Genomic DNA, 20,122 nt, shown 5'->3' with positions numbered 1-20,122 from the left:
TGGGCATCCCCAAGCTTAGACGCTTGAGTCTTCTTGATATATGCAGGGGTGAACCACCGGGGCATCCCCAAGCTTAGAGCTTTCACTCTCCTTGATCATGTTGTATCATCTCCCTCTCTTGATCCTTGAAAACTTCCTCCACACCAAACTTAGAACAACTCATTAGAGGGTTAGTGCACAATCAAAATATACATGTTCAGAGGTGACATAATCATTCTTAACACTTCTGGACATTGCACAAAGCTACTGAAGTCAATGGAATCGAAATATCCATCGAACATAACAAAACAGGCAATGCGAAATAAAAGGCAGAATCTGTCAAAACAGAAAAGTTCGTATTGACGAATTTTATTGAGGCACCAGACTTGCTCAAATGAAAATTCTCAAATTGAATGAAAGTTGCGTACATATCTGAGGATCACTCACGTAAATTGGCATAATTTTTTGAATTACCTACAGAGAATTTTGCCCAGATTTGTGACAGCAAAGAAATCTGTTTCTGCGCAGTAATCCAAATCTAGTATGAACTTTACTATCAACGACTTTACTTGGCACAACAAAACACTAAACTAAGATAAGGAGAGGTTGCTACAGTAGTAAACAACTTCCAAGACACGAAATAAAAACAAAGTACTGTAGTAAAAATATGGGTTGTCTCCCATAAGCGCTTTTCTTTAACGCCTTTCAGCTAGGCGCAGAAAGTGTGTATCAAGTATTATCAAGAGACGAAGTATCAACATCATAATTTGTTCTAATAATAGAATCAAAAGGTAACTTCATTCTCTTTCTAGGAAAGTGTTCCATACCTTTCTTGAGAGGAAATTGATATTTAATATTACCTTCCTTCATATCAATGATAGCACCAACAGTTCGAAGAAAAGGTCTTCCCAATATAATGGGACAAGATGCATTGCATTCAATATCCAAGACAACAAAATCAACGGGGACAAGGTTATTGTTAACGGTAATGCGAACATTATCAACTTTCCCCAAAGGTTTCTTTGTAGAATGATCAGCAAGGTTAACATCCAAATAACAATTTTTCAGCGGTGGCAAGTCAAGCATATTATAAATTTTCTCAGGCATAACAGAAATACTTGCACCAAGATCACATAAAGCATTACAATCAAAATCATTTACCTTCATCTTAATGATGGGCTCCCAACCATCCTCTAGCTTTCTAGAAATAGAAGCTTCGCGCTCTAATTTCTCTTCTCTAGCTTTTATGAGAGCATTTGTAATATGTTTCGTGAAAGCCAAATTTATAGCACTAGCATTAGGACTCTTAGCAAGTTTTTGTAAGAACTTTATAACTTCAGAGATGTGGCAATCATCAAAATTCAAACCATTATAATCTAAAGCAATGGGATCATCATCCCCAATGTTGGAAAAAATTTCAGCAGTTTTATCACCAGCGATTTCAGTTTTAGCAGTTTCAGGCAGTTTTTCGCGCTTTGCATTAGAAGTGGAAACATTGCTAACACCAATTCTTTTATTATTAATAGTAGGAGGTGCATCAACATGTGTAGCATTAGCATTACTAGTGGTGGTAATAGTCCAAACTTTAGCTATATTCTCTTCTTTTTCATTTTCTTCTCTTTCCCACCTAGCACCCAATTCGGCCATCAATCTTATATTCTCATTAATTCTAACTTGGATGGTATTTGCTGTAGTAACAATTTTATTATGATGATTTTCATTAGGCATAACTTTCGATTTCAAAAGATCAACATCAGCAACAAGACTATCGACTTTAGAAGCAAGTATATCAATTTTCCCAAGCTTTTCTTCAACAGATTTGTTAAAAGCAGTTTGTGTACTAATAAATTCTTTAAGCATGGCTTCAAGTCCAGGGGGTGTGTTCTTATTATTATTGTAAGAATTCCCATAAGAATTACCATAGCCATTGCCATTATTATAAGGATATGGCCTATAGTTGTTACTAGAATTGTTCCGGTAAGCATTGTTGTTGAAATTATTATTTTTAATGAAGTTTACATCAACATGTTCTTCTTGTGCAACCAATGAAGCTAACGGAACATTATTAGGATCAACATTTGTCCTATCATTCACAAGCATAGACATAATAGCATCAATCTTATCACTCAAGGAAGAGGTTTCTTCGACAGAATTTACCTTCTTACCTTGTGGAGCTCTTTCCGTGTGCCATTCAGAGTAATTGATCATCATATTATCAAGAAACTTTGTTGCTTCACCAAGAGTGATGGACATAAAGGTACCTCCAGCAGCTGAATCCAATAGGTTTCGTGAAGAAAAATTCAGTCCTGCATAAAAGGTTTGGATGATCATCCAAGTAGTCAGTCCATGGGTTGGGCAATTTTTAACCAAAGATTTCATTCTTTCCCATGCTTGTGCAACATGCTCAGTATCTAATTGTTTAAAATTCATTATGCTACTCCTCAAAGATATAATTTTAGCAGGGGGATAATATCTACCAATAAAAGCATCCTTGCATTTAGTCCATGAATCAATACTATTCTTAGGCAGAGATAGCAACCAATCTTTAGCTCTTCCTCTTAATGAGAAAGGTAACAATTTTAATTTTATAATGTCACCATCTACATCTTTATACTTTTGCATTTCACACAATTCAACAAAATTATTAAGATGGGCAGCAACATCATCAGAACTAACACCAGAAAATTGCTCTCGCATAACAAGATTTAGTAAAGCAGGTTTAATTTCAAAGAATTCTGCTGTAGTAGCAGGTGGAGCAATAGGTGTGCATAAGAAATCATTATTATTTGTGGTTGTGAAGTCACACAACTTAGTATTTTCAGGAGTACCCATTTTAGCAATAGTAAATAAAACAAACTAGATAAAGTAAATGCAAGTAACTAATTTTTTGTGTTTTTGATATAGAGTGCAAGATAGTAAATAAAGTAAAACTAGCAACTAATTTTTTTGTATTTTGATTTAGTGCAGCAAACAAAATAGTAAATAAAACTAAGCAAGACAAAAACAAAGTAAAGAGATTGGGATGTGGAGACTCACCTTGCAGCGTGTCTTGATCTCCCCGGCAACGGCGCCAGAAAAAGAGCTTGATACGCGTACAGCACGCGTCCGTTGGGAACCCCAAGAGGAAGGTGTGATGCGTACAACGGCAAGTTTTCCCTCAGTATGAAACCAAGGTTTATCGAACCAGTAGGAGCCAAGAAGCACGTTGAAGGTTGATGGCGGCGAGATGTAGTGCGGCGCAACACCAGGGATTCCGGCGCCAACGTGGAACCTGCACAACACAAACCAAGTACTTTGCCCCAACGAAACAGCGAGGTTGTCAATCTCACCGGCTTGCTGTAACAAAAGATTAGATGTATAGTGTGGATGATGATTGTTTGCAGAAAATAGTAGAACAGTTGCAGTAGATTGTATTTCAGTAAAGAGAATTGGACCGGGGTCCACAGTTCACTAGAGGTGTCTCTCCCATAAGATAAACAGCATGTTGGGTGAACAAATTACAGTTGGGCAATTGACAAATAAAGAGGGCATGACCATGCACATACATATTATGATGAGTATAGTGAGATTTAATTGGGCATTACAACAAAGTACATAGACCGCTATCTAGCATGCATCTATGCCTAAAAAGTCCACCTTCAGGTTATCATCCGAACCCCCTCCAGTATTAAGTTGCTAACAACAGACAATTGCATTAAGTATTGCGCGTAATGTAATCAGTAACTACATCCTCGAACATAGCACCAATGTTTTATCCCTAGTGGCAACAGCACATCCATAATCTTAGAGATTTCTGTCACTTCCCCAGATTCACGGAGACATGAACCCACTATCGAGCATAAATACTCCCTCTTGGAGTTACAAGCATCTACTTGGCCAGAGCATCTACTAGTAATGGAGAGCATGCAAGATCATAAAACAACACATAGATATAAATTGATAATCAACATAACAAGTATTCTCTATTCATCGGATCCCAACAAACACAACATATAGAATTACAGATAGATGATCTTGATCATGTTCGGCAGCTCACAAGACCCGACAATTAAGCACAATGGGGAGAAGACAACCATCTAGCTACTGCTATGGACCCATAGTCCAGGGGTAGACTACTCACACATCACTCCGGAGGCGACCATGGCGGCGTAGAGTCCTCCGGGAGATGATTCCCCTCTCCGGCAGGGTGCCGGAGGCGATCTCCTGAATCCCCCGAGATGAGATTGGCGGCGGCGGCGTCTCTGAAAGGTTTTCCGTATCGTGGCTCTCGGTACTGGGGGTTTCGCGACGAAGGCTATTTGTAGGCGGAAGGGCAGGTCAAGGGGCGTCACGAGGGGCCCACACTATAGGTCGGCGCGACCAGGGCTTGGGCCGCGCCGCCCTGTGGTTTGGCCACCTCGTGGCCCCACTTCGTCTCCTCTTCGGTCTTCTGGAAGCTTCGTGGCAAAATAGGACCCTGGGCGTTGATTTCGTCCAATTCCGAGAATATTTCCTTACTAGGATTTCTGAAACCAAAAACAGAAAACAAAGAATCGGCACTTCGGCATCTTGTTAATAGGTTAGTTCCAGAAAATGCACGAATATGACATAAAGTGTGCATAAAACATGTAGATATCATCAATAATGTGGCATGGAACACAAGAAATTATCGATACGTCGGAGACGTATCAGAAGCCTACAGTATGCACACGTGTGCACTCGCCCTGACTTAGCTTTTATCACCGGAGTACTCGGAAGATATCAAGAAAATCCAGGTTTTGAACACTGGAAAATGGTAAAGAAGGCATTGCGTTATGTAAAAGGCACAAAGAACTACATGCTAACATACAGAAGATCTGATTCCCTAGAAATAAGAGGGTATTCAGATGCATTATTCACCCTTGCATGGGGAGCTATTTCGTGGAGAAGCTCCAAACAGATGACAGTTGCATCATCCACGATGTATGCAGAATTTATAGCATGTTATGAAGTCACGGGGCAGGTATTATGGTTAAAGAAATTTATACCCGACTTGAAAGTGGTAGATTGTATTGACAAACTACTAAATATGTACTGCGACAATGAGGCTGCAGTATTTTATGCTCACAACAACAAGTCGAGTACAGCTGCGAAACCGATTGAGGTTAAGTATTATGTTGTGAAACACAAGGTCCAGGATCAAACAATAAGTCTCGAGCATATAAGGACAAAAGATATGCTTGCGGATCCGCTAACGAAAGGCTTACCACCCAGCGTGTTCAAGGAACACGTAGCCGGCATGGGTTTAAGGGAAAGTCTTACCTATCCTGGATCATAAGAGGCCCAAAAGTAAAAGAATTTGTTTCAAAACAGAGAAGTGCATTGTGGCTGTCTGATTCTATCGGTAATAGAGCTGTGACGATGAAACATGCCCTATGTACTGATCCAAAATGAAATGAATAAAATGAAAGAATAAAGTTAAAAGAAAAGTTGAGATCAAGGGGGAGAATGTTAGGATGACCTCCTCGCGTCCGAGCCCAACGGCTCGAACACGGACCCTTGACCTCGTCCGCGCCCTGATCGGGAGCGCGCCCAACCGCATCTGGTTGGTGGGCCCCTGTCGCCTGTGCTATATATACAGTGGTGGGGGCGGTGGCACACGTAACGAGGTTGACCGGAGTGCCACTTGCCCCACCAACACACCCACCGATTAGGGTTCGCACAGTGCCGACGGAAAGCTCCGCCGCCACCACTCCTCTCCCGACCTCACGCCGTCACCGTCGCCATCACCACCATGTCGACTTCGACAGGTTCATCGTCCTCCAGAGATAAGGTAAATGCTCACAGACCCACAGTACATCTCTCTACCGGCACAGAACCTACACCTATCGATCTAGCGCTTTTTAACATTACTTACTATGTAAATTAAGTTCTCTATCAATAAATTTATTAAAAAATTGCGTCAGGCCGCTGGCCGACCTTGACCCAAGCAGGCAAAGAGGGCAACACAGGCGATTTTATGTCAGCAGCACGGCCCAAACGAACCAAGACAGACATATTTGATGCATGTTTTGCGCCGGCCCTTACAAATGCCCTAAGCCCCAACACAAGCTATGTCGCATTAAACCTAGATTTATTTTGACTGTTCGAAGCTATGCATGTGGGGTTCCGGAAATGCTGAACCTACCGGACGGGAGCTTACAGAAAAATTATACGGGCGGATGTGGAAACAAGTCATTGGTTCAGTTACCTTAACCTTCCGTGATTTCAGGGATCCAACCCATGTGCCTTGCCTCCACGTATGTCCGTAGGAATAAATCCGTGGAAAACCTTCCGTACGTGTAGCATTACTGTTACGTCTCTCATACCCCTTTGTCCGAAAAAGGAAAAGAACGTTGTAGATTTGTTTAGATATGTATTCTCTCCGTCAGACGACCAAATTTTTACATGAAAATAGAAACATATATGACATTAAACTATTATATTATTGAACTACGTGTCCAGATCAATTTAGCGATATTAATTTACTAGCATAATGTTAATACATTTTCTAGAAAGTTGATCAAACTTAATAAAATTTAACTTAAAACATGTCCAAACTTATACTTATTTGAGGACGAATGGAGTATATATCTAGAGTGACTATTAATCGCCACTAATTTAATATAACTTCATCGGCTAAGAACTAAAGTTAGTTCTCAGTGCTACACCGTCTGATAGCATCACGATGAGTGCATATATGAGTTGCGAATTGGATTGCAACTTAAAAGAATTTAATTGTAAATGGAAATGCAACTAAAAAAAAAATCCAAACCCTTAAATTTTCTTTGTAATTCATGCCTATCATGTTCCAATTGAGACCGGTAACTTAAATATGATTTTATTATAAATTATCAAATCATATGAAATAGAGGGAGTATAAAATAAAACCGGCTTTAAAGAAATGTAGGACTATTTCGTGTCCAGTCATCATTATCCCAAACTATGCACATGGTGCAGATGTCCGCTGCACGATCTATGTGGTATCACGGGATCATGATGCAACTTTGCATCACTCTTCATACAAAAATATTAAGCAAACAGAATAACCAAAACAACGGATTAAGGAACATGCAGAAAATTGAGGTTTGACACTGCATTCAGCTCCCACGCTGCCACGCATCGACTCAGAATTGATGTGTTAATTTATAATCGCGCGCGGCGTATGACCCTAGATTTTCCTTTTCAGAACTCCGAAACAGAGGCGACCGCTTCGGACGTTGAATGCAGGCCGGCCGCGTCCCGGTGGCGTGTAGCTGGATAACAGTGCCGTAAGACACACTTTTTTAACTAACTTACTTGTTGTCTAGGCTGTGGCTAAAGTGCCGGCAGGCGATCTCAAAATAGTGGAAGAGTTAATTTCTGCACCAATTTGTCGAGACCACGTACTCCCTTGGTTTCATGAAAGTTGTTTGAAATTTGTCTACATTCGAATGTATCTACAAAATGCACTCTCAGATACTAAATAGCATCTAGATACATTTAAATTTTAACAAACCTCAGACAAATTCCATAGGACGGAGGGAGTACTTTATTTTTTCAAGTTTGTAAGCTCTGGATGTTTCATCTAATAAAACCTTCTCTTTTTGTAAACTTACTTCAAATTAGAATCTGACTTTCTACAATATGACCGCACTTCATTGCTTAAAATGATGGACAAAATTTTATTCATAGTGTTTGCGGGCCTTACAAGTTAACGCCAACAGTGGGAATGGAAGTGTTAACATAATGAAAAATGAAAAATCTTTGACCCATAAGATTTAAGGTGTACATTTTTGTACTCCCTTCGATTTATATTACTTGATTAACATGGATGTATTATAACTAATACTACCTCAATCGCAAATCTTAAGGTTTATTTTTTAAAAGTCAAACCAAGTAAAGTTCGATCAAAACTTTAGATCAACAATGTAGATATCATACAAAAATATATTACATTATATATCTAATGATATTAGTTTTGTATTTTGCATGTTAATGATTTTTGGCAAAAGGTGAGTCAAATTTGATATAGTTTGACTTTCTAAAAATAATATAAGCCTTAGACTTTGGGATAGAGGTAGTATGTATGTAGATACATCCCTATCAGAACCAACTAATATGGATCGGAGGGGAAATTTTCTTTAAGATAAAGTGTCCTTAAAACATCATATATGTATATAGTTTTGCTGTCATCTTATTTCTCTCAGTGGAACACCTGATTCTCGAAAAATCATACAAACATCACACATCATTGCTTTGTGGTTATCATCCAAGTTGTTGAGCATGTTGCCATAGCCAATCCTTTCCTCAAATATTTTCTTATAATGGTTTCTTAGTCTAGCCAACTGATAACAATAAAATGGCACGTTAGAAACTTAATATATACTCACTCCATCCTTAAATAAGTGGACGTATAGCTTTAAATTTTATCCACAAAAGAGTAAGAGTGTACTTCTATCTTTCTAATGCACATTAAAGTAGCAAACACCGATTCCCTCTCATCGCGCGAAATTCAAACCCAATAATATTTAGCACATATTCTTCTTGTTTTCTACATGTACTTAACTCATTGGAGCTCAAAAAATTAAAGAGGAGTGAGATGTTGGTTTACATATTTCAAATGTATTTTAACTATACTTTATAATTTATCTTGAAAAATCTATATACACACTTATTTTTGAATAGAGGGAATATGAACCATAAAGATTTGTCAATGGTTCCTACACCTTTGTGTAACATGAAAGTCGTTAGAGATGAGGGGAACCGACAAAACACCGACGGTGTTCTCTGCTCTAGTACTACGATAAAAACAATGGTGTGGATACAATCATACTTTGTACTGAATTTTGTGCATACAAATCATATTTTGCACTGAATTTTGGGATGTTTCGTTTTACTATCGTGCATTAGAAATCTGGTTTGACGGGGATCTGTAGTGCCGGTCCACCGTGGCCACCAATTCACCGTGTGAAAGAAAAGACTTTCCGAAAATGCGCACTTGGAGAATAATATTTACAAGGCATCTCCATTACCCAATCCCACCTGATTCCCCCCGCCACCGTGCTTCGTTTGCGCGACCATAGCCAGCGAGCCAGCGCGACGAAGCCGGGGGGCAATCGCTCCACCGCCGCCGGCGACCTCACCCGCCCCGGAGCCGCCGGCGGTACCCGCCCTCGCCGCCCTCCCCCCGCCGTGAGCGCCGCCGCTCCACCCCGTCCGGTTGGTTTCCTCCCGCCTCTACCTCGCCGTTGGCCCGTTGATGATTGGTTGATTTGGCTGTAATCATGCCCCTGATGTCATTAGCCTCTTGATCCGATTGGTAGAGAATGTGCCGCGGTGCCGTCGCGCCGCTGCGATTCGTTCGCCATGGCCCATTTGATTGCTTGATCCGGTACGTGTGACCGTGTCCCGTATGGTGGCATGGCTGCTTGATTTGTCCCCCTCCCTGCAGGCCTTTGACTTCTGATCCGTTGTCCATTTCGTCTCGAATGGAACATGAATCAGCGGCCCCTTTCGATTGGGAGCTCCAGGCGGTAGATCACGAAGATCTCAGCTCCAATTTGTTTGGTATATGGATTATGGAATGATTGATGAGCAGCATATTGACTTGCCTCCGTGAATCCCCTGTTCCTTCCCGTTGTGCGAATCATCTCATATCTTTTTTGTTTCGTGCGATTTGGAGATCCATACACGGATACACCACTACAAATGCATACCACTCATACACGCTGCCAAGCACAACCCTACAATTGATAGAGATGGGCGACAAATCCACTTTTCTTACAAAGATCTATTGTTCAGTTTGCGGTTGCTGAAATGATCGATTTGTCTTAAGCCATTCTACTGTTTTTTCATGCTCTTGTTTTCACTCTGTTTTCACCCTTAGTTTCCTGGAATCGCTCTCATTTTAGCCATGGGTTATCGGGAGCAGAGCCTGCAACAGGTTATGTTAGGCAGATGAGTACTATGGAGCCACCTATCTGCAAGCTAGCCTACATACCATCTTTTTCTTAGGGCTTATTTTCTTGAGTTGCAAATTTGTAGGTTTTATAAGCTAGTTCTGTTTTTGCCAAAATCGAGGAATACATGGAAGAAATTTGATGAATAGACTCTGTGAGCTTGGTTTCCAAAATTCCCAACTGTGTTACGACCCAAAAACCGACTATCTTATATGCTTCAATTTTTATGACAACAAGTAGGCGCTTATATTTTGGGGAGGGCCTGGAATCTGACTTTTCGTGCATGATAAAATTATGGCGGTAACTAGAGTGATCGTCGTATCTGAACTTGAAAATGCCTTTTGACAGTTACTGTAACATTTATTTTCCTTCCAAGTTTGATCATTGAAACTTTCTTCTATGTTTTGTGCAGGTATAAAAATTTGTATTGCTGTTTTAAGTTATCCGAGGCTCACTTCAAAGATGAGTACTGCTAATCGGTACCAACCCATCAAGTCAACCAAGCCTGTCATAGGTGCATAACATATTCTAGCTACTACATTGGATACCATATATCATACTCCCTCCATCCCATGAAAGCTGTCTGAGATTTTTCAAAATTCGGATGTATCTAGACACTAAATAGCATCTAGATACATCTAAATTTTGACAAATTTCAGACAAGTTTCTTGAGATGGAGGGAGTATATAATTTTGTAATCATAGCAGGTGTTGATTATCATATGCAAGTTCTCCAATAACTCTTTACAATTTGCAGGCAAAGCACGAAAGTTGAAGGATCTTATGCTAAAAAGCGACAATCGAGTATGTGCTGATTGTAGTGCACCTGATCCCAAATGGGCGTAAGTGTCTTTGTTACACACATTAAGGGATTATTTCTGTACGAACACTTAACCATATTTTCCATTTCAGAAGAGAGATGTTTTGTATGTCCTTGTTACAGAATGATTCTTCATTTTACAGATATATTGTATTCCCTCCGTCCCATAAAGGATGTCTTAGATTTGTCCAGTTTTGGTTGCAACCAAAATTGGACAAATCTAAGACATCCTTTATGGGACAGAGGGAGTACAATAGATTTATTATGTGACATGCATGTAGTTCATAAATCATACCCCTACTGCATAATACAATGCCAGCACACTGAAGCAACTTAGGAACTTTTGATTTGGTTTTGCATTGTTTCTATTTTAACGTCATGTCTTTACATAAGGCTCATTTACTGTGCATTTCAGGTCTTCTAATATTGGAGTATTTCTTTGCTTAAAATGCGGAGATGTCCACAGGGCCCTTGGACCAGACATTTCAAATGTAATTGTTAATACCAATATATTTCTTTTCACTTCCAGTTCTTCGAAATAATTCTGCCGATAATGCTTAGATTGGAACTAATTTTTTTTCCTGGGACTGACACCTTCAATTCACCTTCATTCTTCCATCTGTTCTTCACATCAGATTTTGTCTGTGACTTTGGATGATTGGTCTGATAGTGATATTGACTCCATGGTTGAGGTTGGTGGAAACTCGTATGCCAATTCAATTTATGAGGCATTTCTTCCAAAAGACTACCCTAAACCTAAACAAGACTCACCAATGGAATATCGTACCCAATTTATAAGGTGGTTATTGCTCCATTTCATATACTCTGTAATGTCATCACAATTTCAGTACTAATCTTGTATCTTGTTGATACACAGAGCCAAATATGAAACACAAGATTTTCTGAAGCCAAGTTTGCGCATTACGTCAAAGGCAGGTTTCGAATCTACCAATTCTGTGAAGAGTGTAGATAGCAGTTTCTCTAGCGCTTCAAGGAAGCGTGTCCCGGTAAGTTGTCTTGCTGAAACATAGATGATATGATACAAATAGTAGAGATTTATTTAGTTCTATCTTTTTTTTGCCGAAAATTGCTGCATAGCAAGTGCAATGGAGCGTATTTGATTGAAACTGCATAATTTTAGTTAACCAGCCAATCAACCTTACCCTTGCAAATGGTCACAGGAAGATACAAGAGATTTTGTTGGGCAACTAAACATTACAGTGGTAAAAGGTAGTCAGTTGGCTGTCAGAGATATGCTAACAAGTGATCCTTATGTTGTTTTAACTCTCGGAGAGCAGGTATAATTTTGTTTCATCTTATACATATATTGCTATACTGACCTATTGCTGAACACATTGAACTACTGGTTTAAATGCAGAAGGCTCAGACAACAGTTAAAGCGAGTGACCTCAACCCTGTATGGAATGAAGTCCTTGAACTAAAAGTTCCTCGAAATTTTGGACCTTTAAAACTTGTAAGCTCAATACTAACTATTTGCTCCCTACAATTTCTTTTGCTTCTCTCCATAGGAAACTCATGTAATATGTGCATTCAAGTTATTAATAATTTTGTTTTTGCAAAAAAGAACTGCAAAACTTGCTTACTGTTATTTTCCTGATTTAGTTATATAAAAACAACCTTGCTTACTGGTATTTGCCTAATTTCAGTTATATGTAAACATGGTTAAATAAATGCGAACCTACTTAATTGTCAGTACTTAAATAGTGCAAAATTAAAGGGAGTTTCGTAAACAGGTTTCTCAATCACATCAACCATTCCCAGTTTCAAGTGAATAACACAGCATATTTTGCCGACAACTGTTACTTGCATCAGTATCAGTTATGGAGAGGTTCCTTAATGCAGATTATGAACCAACTACAAGAGAAAGAGATGATTTCGTGATGACGTTCATTTTATCAGCATCATCATTGTTCTTGAAATTTCTTTGTAGTGAAAGCATAGAGATTCATATATTCAATTGTACTTTGTCCATAAGAAACTTCATGTGTGCCAATGGGCTGGTATGGCAACATGCACACGCGCTGAAGAGCTTATAATGGTACACCTTATAGTTCTTTAGAAATTTATTGATGCGTAAAATGATAGTTCACCATAAAAGTACACAAATACGGGAGAGAAGCTTTTTTTTTATAAAACCGGATAGTCCTTGTGCTCAATGACAAAGCAGACAAGGTATTGCTTCTGTTTTTTTATTCCGTCCAAATAACATAGAATCTTCCTATTTCCAGGAAGTGTATGACCATGATACTTTCTCTGCTGACGATATCATGGGGGAAGCAGAGATAGATCTCCAACCAATGATCACAGCTGCCATGGCCTTTGGAGATCCTTCACGTCATGCGGACATGCAGATCGGAAGGTGGTTCATGACCAAAGACAATTGCCTGTTGAACGACAGCATTGTCAATATCGCTTCGGGAAGGGTAAAACAGGAAGTGTTCCTAAAGCTGCAGAATGTAGAATCAGGTGAGATGGAGTTAGAACTGGAATGGGCTCGTCTAGATTAATATATCTCACTATCCCCGTCAAAGTTCACTCCAAACGCATCAATTTTTGCAATTCATGCTGGACGGCTTCAAAGCCTATCTAGTTACTGAAGCTTAGCTTTTCTCGTGGCTGAAATTTGTAAAAATGAAGACTGTACAATGTGTTGTTGTAGTTTGTTGGATATACTCGCGATTTATTTGACAGTTCTGTACTGAGGTGTACTGAGGTTGCTTAAACCGTGCCAGTACCGAGTGCTCCGTGTGACTCAACTTGTTGTATTGTTACATTAAAAGGATGCAAGTATTGAGCAGAGATGAAGATAAAGCTGTTGATGTACTGTCGCTAATGTCACACCGGTTCTTCCTTGCGTATGCTTTTTTCCTTATTCAATTTTTGCTTGCCCATTTAGTCAACTACAAGTTTGAACTGCTGAAGTGCTCCATGTGCGTGAATTGTGTTGTCCTGTTTAGCTGAAGATGCTGGTGCACTTGAAACTGGAACTTGCATCAGTATCGAAGGTTTTAACTGAGAACAAATAATTTACTTTGCTTATGTACACTTGCATATGTGTGTACATTCTTCGGTTGCAGGATTTTGTCTAGCTTCTCTTGGATCCGAACACCCCCACGGCGGAGCCAAGGGAGGCGAAGGTGCACACGATCAGGCAGGCGGCACTGAAGGACCGGATGGCAAGCCACTGCGCGGTCCACGGCGCCACCTTGGCCTGCACGATGTACATCTCCACGGGGAAGTGAATGACCTTGGGCCAGAAGCTGAAGGCGCCGATCAGCCCGACCACTTGGTTGAAGTAGGGGAACCACACCGCCACCGTCGTGGTCGCTGCCACGTACGCCGTGCGATAGCACAGCCTGAACAGGCTCACGCGCCTCCGGCCAAGCAGCGGCACCTCCACGTCCAAGACGCCGGCGCCGGTGCCGAACCGCCTCTCCGCGAGCGCGAACGCCGGCTGGCCGTACACCTGGTAGCCGCCGAGGAGGTGGAGGACGACGGAGAGGTTGGCGAGGCCGACGAGCCAGTAGGGCTCGTAGAAGCTGAACCCGGTGAGGAGGTTCCCTGGGGTGGCGTCGCCGAACGCCGCGTAGCCGAGGCACCCGCACCCGAGGTATAGGAAGGTGGTGACCACGATGCTACCCCTCGACGCCGTCTTCATCGTCTCGCTCTCAGCCGGCGGTGACCTGAGGGTGTCCTGTTTGATACTCATTACATTCAAATTGTGTCGGGTCTCATGGACACAATCACATCACTCAGTGCTCACCTGGATCTCTAGCAGCGCCAACGTGTAAGGATAGGCGTAGGCGATGTCCCCAAGGGCCTGCGCGACGCGCCACACCTTCTGCATCGGGGATGCCAGGGCAATGCCACCTATTCCCCCCTCGATCACTCCATTTTCTGGGAGAGATCGAGGAATCAACCAGTAAGGAATGGACACATGACTTTTACCAATGCAAACCATGAGATCATGGGTTTCACGCGAGCTATTGCATTGTGCTGATTACATCACATACCGATCACTTTGGCGGCACCGAGGCCAAAGCCGATGAAGGAGTAGGAGAAGGACATGACGGCGGCGAAGACGGAAAGCCATGCCATGTTGTGGAAGTCCGGTATCTGCGACAGAACCACTTGCGCGAGGCCAAACACGAGCATGTAGTAGACATCTGACCCCCCACCGGCGGTGGAGCATGAGGCAGTGTCATGGCCTTCACGGTGGTAGCAGTTCGCTTTCTGAATGGCCCTGAAAATTAAATCTAGAGACTGTGTTTTCTTGCTACAAAATGTGAGTTTTAATTACAGGAGCACATGCATGTCGCACATACTAGTAGCTAGGGAAGATAATTGTCTAAAATGCGCTAAAAAAATTCGCACTCACATCTGTCAATTTAGCAACAATCGGATTCAAACCGTGGTTATCTCTTTCGGCCTAGCCAAGAATAAATTCCGTGGACACCAAGATCAATGCATATCATTCGCAAAAAAAGGTCAATGCATGCATATGACTATGACTTTGATTTGATTCTTCCTTTGGTCCAGCACTCACTAGTCCAGACATTAGTTCGTAGAGATGTGAGTGGGATCCAGATAGCAATAATATCTCACTTTTAGTTTATTTAGGAATTATGAGTGCAAAGTTCTAGATCAAAATTTAATATAGAATTTTCCAAATGAACCAGAAATGGAACATTGGCAGGATCCCACTTGAGTATTCTTCTAGCATATCTTATAGGTGCCGTGCAACTAATAAGGCTGAGAACCTGAGAAAATTCACCTCATACTAGTGGCCGAGGTGAGAGTATACACCACACCGCTCCCAAACAAGTTGACGCTAAGGAAAAACACGCAAAACAAGCGACTCTTCTCACCTGCAATTGAGCATGTCGTGCGTATTACCAGTGTCAGGACCAATAATATAAATACACAATTAATTCTGTCTAATAAAGTACTCCTACAGTCCTACACATGATAATAATACAAATCAGTATGGCGATTCTTATCAGACTCAGTAGTTTTTTACGTATTCTATTGTGTTACACAAGTACTCGCCTATATATATAGCGACCTCTAGCTTGACTACGACATGGAAACTAATCGACTAGTCACAACTGCGATCGATCGAGGTACAACCTTTCTTTTCTGAAAAGAAATGATAAAACATCTAGAGAAAAGGATGGGTTGAAATTGAGGGACAGCAATGATCACCTAGGTAGAACCGCACGGCTTGCACGTAAGACTTGTTCCTGACGAAGACGCCGCGCTCGTCCGGGTCGCGAGAAATGTAGCAGTCAGCGAGCAGCGAGGATTGCACTGCGGTCACCCCAGCGAACAGCACGATGGCCGCAGGGCCGGCGACCCAGCCGAGCTGGGCCACGCTCCACGCCAGCGACAGAACGCCGGAGCCTATCACCGCCGTGACGATGTGCGCCATCGCCGTCCATATCGTGCCTGTCCATCGAGAAAACTCCGCGAATCAATCAAAATTTTCCGGCTGAAGCAAATTGACTAGCCCGTTTGTGCAAGCAAGCGATCGGTGATTCACGCGGAGCCGAATCATATATTCTCCAACTCCAACCTTAACACAACGAAGAACCTACTGAATTCAAGTCACTGACCAGAAGTTTCAGAGATGAGGGGATTTGGAACTTGGAAGGAGGCACATGGTACATAGCTTATGATAGATTAGGGAAGAAAAAAGACATATAATCTGCTGTGATAGATTAGCCCATACGATGCTGGGATGACTTACCGGTTCTTTGAACTAGATGCTCCTCAGACGAATTGTAAGAGGGCTCCGAGAGCTTCTCGAGCAACGGCTCTGTTTGGCGATCGCCTCCTCCTCCTCCTCCTCCTCCTCCTCCTCCTCCCCCTCCCATGGCGTCTCTCTTCTCTTTAATTTTTCCTCCTTGTAATGATTGTCAAAGAGAATAGGCTAGTCCATGTCAGCTTCATATAAAGAACATAAAGATTCACCCGCAAGACAGAGAACATGAAGATTCTTCTGTCACCAGATCCGCTGTAATAATATAGCAGTCTCTCAGTCGAGAGCATTTGGATCACACAAAATGGAAGGTCTATAGACACGCAAAATCGCCGTCAATTTAATGTTAAGTTGATTGCTTCGTTTGGTAGTGGAAATGTACAAACAACAAGGGCGCTGTCGCAATCCAGAGTTCACCAGATCAGCTCGTGGACCGCAGGTAGGTACTGTCACATATGTTGCTTGTTGCACAATGGCCGGTAGCTTTTTATTTTTATTTTTTCTGGAATAGAGGTTAAGATCCGGTCTTTTTTTGTATTTTATTTAACAAAGATATGATAAAAGCATACATCAAAATATTCGAAGCTACCACATGACAACTACAAACTAGACAACGGGAGAAGAACGCGATGATTGCCGCTCAAAGGGTGGCGGCACTATTTGGCATCATGGTGGCGTTAATAGCAGGTTTGCCGAGTGTCTTTGCTTCGATCTACAACCTAAAGATGGGCTGGCGGAAGATGACAGAGGCGACTGCCGGAGAACAAGCATGCGGCACTATCTCTAGAGTTAGTTGGTGAGCCGATGATGGCAGTGGCCGGGGCACAAGGCCCCGCTTGATCCTCTATCGTCGTGTTAGCTAGATGTGCTTTGACAGCTTATTTGGCGGATCTAGCTTGTATGATCGTTGTAAGGCTCTTGCCAGTTTTTATTGAATAAATAACATAAATCAAGGCCATATATATATCTTCGATGCGGAGGTCAGGGTAATTCCCCATTTCAAAAAATATCAGGACCTTATGCCCTAAAAACACAAGAACTACACCCCACCATCTAGGTAGTGGAGGCATCACCTAGTCATCCTATTGCGAAACCAGGAACACTCACCTAGACTAGAAGCTTAGCGAACATATTGTGTCCTTACTTCAGAAGTCATCACCTCCGTCGAACCACTGAGCTAACTCCAGCGTAGAGATCCTAGTGCATCTTAATGAGAAAACAACAATGTTTACTCCCCTACCAACTCATGATAATCTTTTGTTAAAATTGATCCCATGTCTTAGATTCCAAATAAATATACTAATCTTTGAGGAGACATTCATTTTCAAAATTCTCCTGTTATTAATTGGTGTATCCACGGTGGACTAACACTTGGTACACGAATTTGACCGAAAATATTCCGTTGTCAGGCAGATTCCAACACAACAAGTCATAACCAGGTGTTAAGACTACATTGGCTAGTCGGCCTAAAAGATCACTTCATGCTATGAATCTATTCCTTATCAAGTTAGGTTAATTAGAAGGAGACATATGAGGGATATGACCCCAAACTTTCATGATTATAACTTTTTCTACTGCATAATATAATAAATTCTTTGATATTCAGAATTCGATGGAGATTCTGTATGACAATTTGGATGCAGTGAATTAGTCCTGGAATTGGGAAATCGAAATTCGGGCCTCAAATTACACTGTTTGGATGCATGTGAAATTTGCGTGTGGAAACGATGGCCAATTCCAGCCCACACCCCGAGGGGTTTCTATCGCTAGGTCAATTCGAAGGGTCACGCCTTCATATTCCCTTGGAATCGTTCTTCCATGTACCACTTTGTTCCTGGAGGACTCCTGCGATGCTCTGTCCTAGCACTCCTGCTCGACACCCAACGCGACCTGGAGCAGGCCGCTGGTGGAAGCTATGCTGAGCGGCCATGCCCTCCTCTCCCCGACCAGGCCTTCCTCTCCTTCTTCCCGGTGCCCTCCTTGTGTGTTAACCGACGAACAAACAAGCATGAAATAGGGATTCACCCTCCAGGGCCTGAACCTAGATAAGCCGCGCGTCCTCCCTATGTGTTGTTAACCGACAAACTCGTCATCAAACCTTCTTCCCTAATCCCCAAGTCTATAAACTATGGACATCGGCATGGAGAACCCACGTCACTTCTCTGCATCTTTTCCATGGAACCCAAACCCTAGGTTGATCTGGCGGGATTGGTAGTAGCGGCGGGAGGGGTAGCGACAGAGGTGCGGTGGTAGTTCCTACCGAGGGTGGTTCGTGGCGACATGGAGCGGAGGTGCAGAGGGATAGCCTGGGCGCCACCGCATCTCTACTAGCCGTAGGCCTAGCCAGCCGGCCTCCCCCATTATCTTCTCTGATTGCATCGGCTAACGATGAATTTGGTTGTCATGTGTGTGCTTGGTTAGATGTGGAGGAAGACAAAGAGGGGTGCGTCGAAAATGTTTTTGGAGCTGAGGCAGCTGAACAACAAAGTCCAGCTCTTTAGAGACATGGTCTGATCAATAGCGACCAAGCTTGAGTTGCCGCCCTCGTCTTCTGATCGACCGAGCTCATCTGCTCAGCAGCTTAGGGCTAATGGTTTATACAAATTTAATTCATTTTAGAACTTAGCGGAATAATTATAGCACATGAGAACAAATATGTGTCTTATTCTTTTCGGATTTGCTGGAAATCAGGCGCCTGATACTTAATAAGTTTAAGTCGCGTTCGTCAACCGTTGGATCATGTTGCTCCAAGATTCGTGCAAACCGTTAGTTTCTCTTGTATAGCCCTATAACTTTGTTTTTGCCCAGCTTTCACATGGCTGCAGCTTGCCATGAGCGAAATGGGCTTTGAGGTATGTGATCTCTTTGCTTTTTTGTCTGCTTTTTTCCTTGTGAATTTTGTTGTTCTACGCACTGTATCAAAATTGTTGACCTTCACAAACCAAGTAGTACACGTGTTTCATATTAGACTTGATCAACTCATGAACCGGCTTTCGAGTGGTCCATATTGGTTGTTACGGACTTTCGAGTTACATACAAAGGTTTTCCCAGATACACGTAGGTCGACATTGACATATTTCCAGTTACATATGAGTTGCAACTAAGATTCACCAATTGCGCAGGAGTTACAACTGAGATTAGCTAGTTGCACGAGAGCTATATCTGAGATTTTCTCATTTACACATGAGTTATAAGTGAGGATCCCAGTTATAAATGGGTTGCAACCAAACTTTCACAGTTACACATAGCTTGCAATTGAGATTTTTTCAGTTATATATGGGGCCCAACTAAGATTTTCCCAGTTACACATGGGTGTAACAGATATTTTTCCTGTTGCGCATGTGTTGCAAATGACATTTTCCAGTTGCACGTGGGTCGCAACTGCTAGTTTTCCGGTTACATGTGGGTTGCAACTGAATTTTTTTCACAATTGCATGGGGGTTGGAACTGAGATTTTTCAGTTGAGCATATGTTGTAACTGAGAATTTCCACTTACATGTGGGTTGCAACTGAGATTTTTCCAATTACGCATGTGTTGCAACTAAGAATTTCCATTTACATGTGGGTTGCAACTAAGTTTTTTTTTTCCAGTTACACGTAAGTT

At 41.9% G+C, this 20,122-nt stretch overlaps 2 protein-coding genes across 3 annotated transcripts; one reads left to right on the top strand and one right to left on the bottom strand.

Moving 5' to 3' along the window:
• The first annotated feature begins 8,981 nt into the window (after positions 1 to 8,981).
• LOC127306361 (ADP-ribosylation factor GTPase-activating protein AGD12) lies at positions 8,982 to 13,590 on the top strand. The gene is made up of 9 exons (XM_051336977.2): positions 8,982 to 9,177; positions 10,330 to 10,431; positions 10,674 to 10,758; positions 11,152 to 11,227; positions 11,372 to 11,535; positions 11,614 to 11,743; positions 11,918 to 12,034; positions 12,115 to 12,210; positions 12,986 to 13,590. Exons 2-9 carry the CDS (start codon positions 10,380 to 10,382, stop codon positions 13,262 to 13,264), a joined length of 999 nt encoding a protein of 332 aa, XP_051192937.1. The 5' UTR covers positions 8,982 to 9,177; positions 10,330 to 10,379; the 3' UTR covers positions 13,265 to 13,590.
• Positions 13,591 to 13,758: 168 nt separating this feature from the next.
• Positions 13,759 to 16,870, bottom strand: LOC127306360 (probable amino acid permease 7). Of its 2 annotated transcripts, XM_051336976.2 has the most exons (7): positions 16,731 to 16,870; positions 16,507 to 16,662; positions 15,963 to 16,205; positions 15,532 to 15,625; positions 14,771 to 15,000; positions 14,521 to 14,654; positions 13,759 to 14,451 (listed from the first exon to the last, which is right to left on the bottom strand). In XM_051336976.2, the coding sequence occupies exons 2-7, from the start codon at positions 16,631 to 16,633 to the stop codon at positions 13,843 to 13,845; spliced, it is 1,437 nt and encodes a 478-aa protein (XP_051192936.1). In that variant the 5' UTR covers positions 16,634 to 16,662; positions 16,731 to 16,870; the 3' UTR covers positions 13,759 to 13,842. The 2 variants fall into 2 exon arrangements, with proteins under 2 accessions (XP_051192936.1, XP_051192935.1); XM_051336975.2 differs by having other exon boundaries at positions 16,507 to 16,858.
• Between the last annotated feature and the right edge of the window lie 3,252 nt (positions 16,871 to 20,122).

The sequence above is a fragment of the Lolium perenne genome, chromosome 6, assembly GCF_019359855.2.
Source record: "Lolium perenne isolate Kyuss_39 chromosome 6, Kyuss_2.0, whole genome shotgun sequence".
NCBI classification, from domain to species: Eukaryota; Viridiplantae; Streptophyta; class Magnoliopsida; order Poales; family Poaceae; genus Lolium; species Lolium perenne.
This window is presented reverse-complemented; position numbering and strand designations above follow the sequence as displayed.

Excerpts from the sequence above, each read along its gene's own strand:
- LOC127306360 (XM_051336976.2), bottom strand. The coding sequence starts at position 16,633 with ATGGGAGGGGGAGGAGGAGGAGGAGGAGGAGGAGGAGGAGGAGGCGAT. Across the intron at positions 14,655-14,770 it reads CGGTGCCGCCAAAGTGATCG|AAAATGGAGTGATCGAGGGG; the intron begins GTATGTGATGTA and ends GATCTCTCCCAG. Across the intron at positions 14,452-14,520 it reads TGGCGCTGCTAGAGATCCAG|GACACCCTCAGGTCACCGCC; the intron begins GTGAGCACTGAG and ends AGTATCAAACAG.
- LOC127306361 (XM_051336977.2), top strand. The coding sequence starts at position 10,380 with ATGAGTACTGCTAATCGGTACCAACCCATCAAGTCAACCAAGCCTGTC. Across the intron at positions 11,228-11,371 it reads TTGGACCAGACATTTCAAAT|ATTTTGTCTGTGACTTTGGA; the intron begins GTAATTGTTAAT and ends TCTTCACATCAG. Across the intron at positions 11,536-11,613 it reads TATCGTACCCAATTTATAAG|AGCCAAATATGAAACACAAG; the intron begins GTGGTTATTGCT and ends GTTGATACACAG.